General features: G+C 53.6%; 1 protein-coding gene across 1 annotated transcript; it reads left to right on the plus strand.

Annotated features, from left to right (window-relative positions):
* The first annotated feature begins 1,117 nt into the window (after positions 1-1,117).
* On the plus strand, positions 1,118-2,384 carry LOC125521579 (protein MAINTENANCE OF PSII UNDER HIGH LIGHT 1). The gene is made up of 3 exons (XM_048686642.1): positions 1,118-1,443; positions 1,531-1,665; positions 1,767-2,384. The coding sequence occupies exons 1-3, from the start codon at positions 1,243-1,245 to the stop codon at positions 2,109-2,111; spliced, it is 681 nt and encodes a 226-aa protein (XP_048542599.1). The 5' UTR covers positions 1,118-1,242; the 3' UTR covers positions 2,112-2,384.
* Positions 2,385-2,623: the final 239 nt, after the last annotated feature.

The following is a 2,623-nucleotide window of genomic DNA, read 5'->3' on the forward strand; positions in this document are numbered from 1 at the left end:
ACCCCAAGCCCTCTGCATGATTCTCTCTAGTGCATGTATATTGAGCGGGGTGCGGCGAGCACACTTTGCCCACCACCGACCACCTCGCAACATGGGCTTGCTCCGAGGCTGGTTCTTCAAAGATTAGTCCCTCTTGTTCTTCATGTGTCAAGATCATCTCACCTAGACGCCAGAGAGGCTTTTTGCTTCCTCCGAGAATTTCCCAGTAGCTGGAGATTGGGAGGATTCCCTGCCTTCATGTTCGGTGTGGGCAACTTTTTTGGGGTCGCAGCGCCTCTGCTTCCTCTCTAATCTTCCATGGCTTCTCCATAGCATATACACACTCCTGCCACTGATCCGCCCTAGAATCAGCATTGTCGCTGACTCACGGGCTATCGGAGTAGACACCACCCCCATAGAGAAACCTTAGCGCAAATTTGCCCTCATGATCGCCTTCCCTGTCGCCCGAGGGTTTTCCGCATGGTGGGCCCGTGCTACTAGGCTAGTAGCTAGGATCTCCAAGTATATTTAGTTACATCGTGCATGTATGTGTGTGTGTAATGGTCTTTCCGGTCATGGCAAGTGGTATTTGAAGCGGATTGCTTAGAGTGGTTCACCTCTGGGACTCGCGCAGGTTTTTGCGCTCTCCGATAGCGCCAATTCTTTCCGAGATTGAAGGGCTAACCTCGTCGTTTCGTTCTTTCTTTATTCAACATATATCGAGAAATTTCAACTTCTCGACCCACCTGTGTGCAAAACTTGCACGCACACCGGAGGTGACGAGTTGCTGGATGGCCTCCCCCTGGCTTCCTGACGACTAGCTTGATGGCTCATCATGTAGGGGGCCATTGAGGCTTGAATAAATTAAAAGCATTTAATTTCCTGCACAAAAAAAAACAGCGTACGCACACGAGAGCCGATGGGCCGACCGCTAGGAGCGACGCGACGATGAAGAGATTTGGAGCCAGTGTCCACCAAATTACCTACAGAAAATGTTGGCAGCTCCAGAGAAAATTCCGTAGCAACCAGCAGGAGAACGTGGCGACTGACCATCCACACGCAGGTAAGCGGAGAGGAAAAGCCAAAAGAAAAATAAATCTCTCCACAAAAGCCCCGAGGCCACGAGTACCTCGCAATTCTGTGGTGTTCACGAGTCCACAGCCATATCCTCCCACTCACTCGTTTTCTGGTGTGTGTGTGTGTGTGTGTGTGTAAGGCTAGAGCAAGCGAGCGAGCGAGAGAGACTGAGAGAATTGAGAGAAGATGAAGATGGCTTGCCCTGCCCAATCCATGCTCTCCGCAAGCAGCTGCGTGCTCCTCAGGAGCAGCAAGCCCCAGCAGGCCACGATTCCGCGAGGAGGGGGCATCACCGGCGGCAACAGGTTCTTGACGCTGTCCTGCAATGCTTCTTCGTCTCCGGACGACTCCGAGTGCAACGACGTGGAGTGCGCCCCGGAGAAGGAGGTACGGGACATATCTAGCTACTCGTGTCTTGCTGTTGTTGCTGCTGCTGCTGCTGTTATCTGAAACTTGGATATGCCTGCGGCGTAGGTCGGGAGCCTGAGCGTGGAGTGGCTGGCGGAGGAGAGGACCAAGGTCGTGGGGACCTTCCCTCCCAAGAAGAAAGGATGGACCGGCCTCGTCGAGAAGGACACCGCCGGCCAGACCAACATCTACTCCATCGAGGTACGCGCAACCTACTCCTACTACCTATTCCATTCTTGTCAAGGGCCTTGTCTTCCTCCTTCTCGGCATCCCAATCTGACGGCGTAATCGCGCGCGCGCAGCCGGCGGTGTACGTGGCGGAGAGCGCCATCAGCTCCGGCACGGCGGGGACGTCGTCCGATGGGTCCGAGAACACCGCGGCGCTCACGGGCGGGCTGGCCCTCATCTTCGTCGCCGGGGCGGCGTCCATCCTCATCCAGGTGAGCAAGAACCAGCCGCCCGTGCAGACCCAATACTCCGGCCCGCCTCTCAGCTACTACGTCGCCAAGTTCCAGCCGGCCGCCGCGGCATTCTCGGTCCAGTCGAGCCCCCCCGTTGTGGAACCGGCCGCGCCCGAGGAGGCGCCTTCTGATTCACCCACCTTAGAGGCTGAACCTTCGGCAACCGCGGAGCAGCCGTCGTCGTGAGCTGATAATGATATACACGGTGAGCGTGAGACGGAAATAATCGAAGCATAAATTTGATGTGGACGACGGGCACGAGCTTGTGTGTTAGCAATTCGATACAACGCTAGAGTTTGGAGAGTTTGAGGTGCCGTTCTTCACTCATGAGTGAAGCCTACTCTTTATTTTGTATACGCGGTCTATGCCGGGTGGTTGGCTTGGCGTTCAGTTACTTATCTTGCATACCAGTTGCAATCATGTTACAACATCTCCACGAAAATATACTCCAGTTTTTTAGCAACCGGCAACTATTGCCAGTATATATATTCAGAAGGAATAATGATACAGGTATAACATTAGTCAGCAGGGCTCAGGTGGTGATTCGTTTTCACAGTCTGAAAGCCAACCTTTTTTTTCTTGAAGGTGCATGGCAGTAGTTCTAGTCGTTGCACAGAGCATCAAGAACCACACACTACGAAGAACAAAAACTCAGGAAACAAGAAAAGGAAATACAACCCACACTAAACAGTAGCCTC

Source organism: Triticum urartu, chromosome 1 (genome assembly GCF_003073215.2).
Source record: "Triticum urartu cultivar G1812 chromosome 1, Tu2.1, whole genome shotgun sequence".
Taxonomy (NCBI): domain Eukaryota; kingdom Viridiplantae; phylum Streptophyta; class Magnoliopsida; order Poales; family Poaceae; genus Triticum; species Triticum urartu.

Excerpts from the sequence above, each read along its gene's own strand:
- LOC125521579 (XM_048686642.1), top strand. The coding sequence starts at position 1,243 with ATGAAGATGGCTTGCCCTGCCCAATCCATGCTCTCCGCAAGCAGCTGC. Across the intron at positions 1,444-1,530 it reads AGTGCGCCCCGGAGAAGGAG|GTCGGGAGCCTGAGCGTGGA; the intron begins GTACGGGACATA and ends CCTGCGGCGTAG. Across the intron at positions 1,666-1,766 it reads CCAACATCTACTCCATCGAG|CCGGCGGTGTACGTGGCGGA; the intron begins GTACGCGCAACC and ends GCGCGCGCGCAG.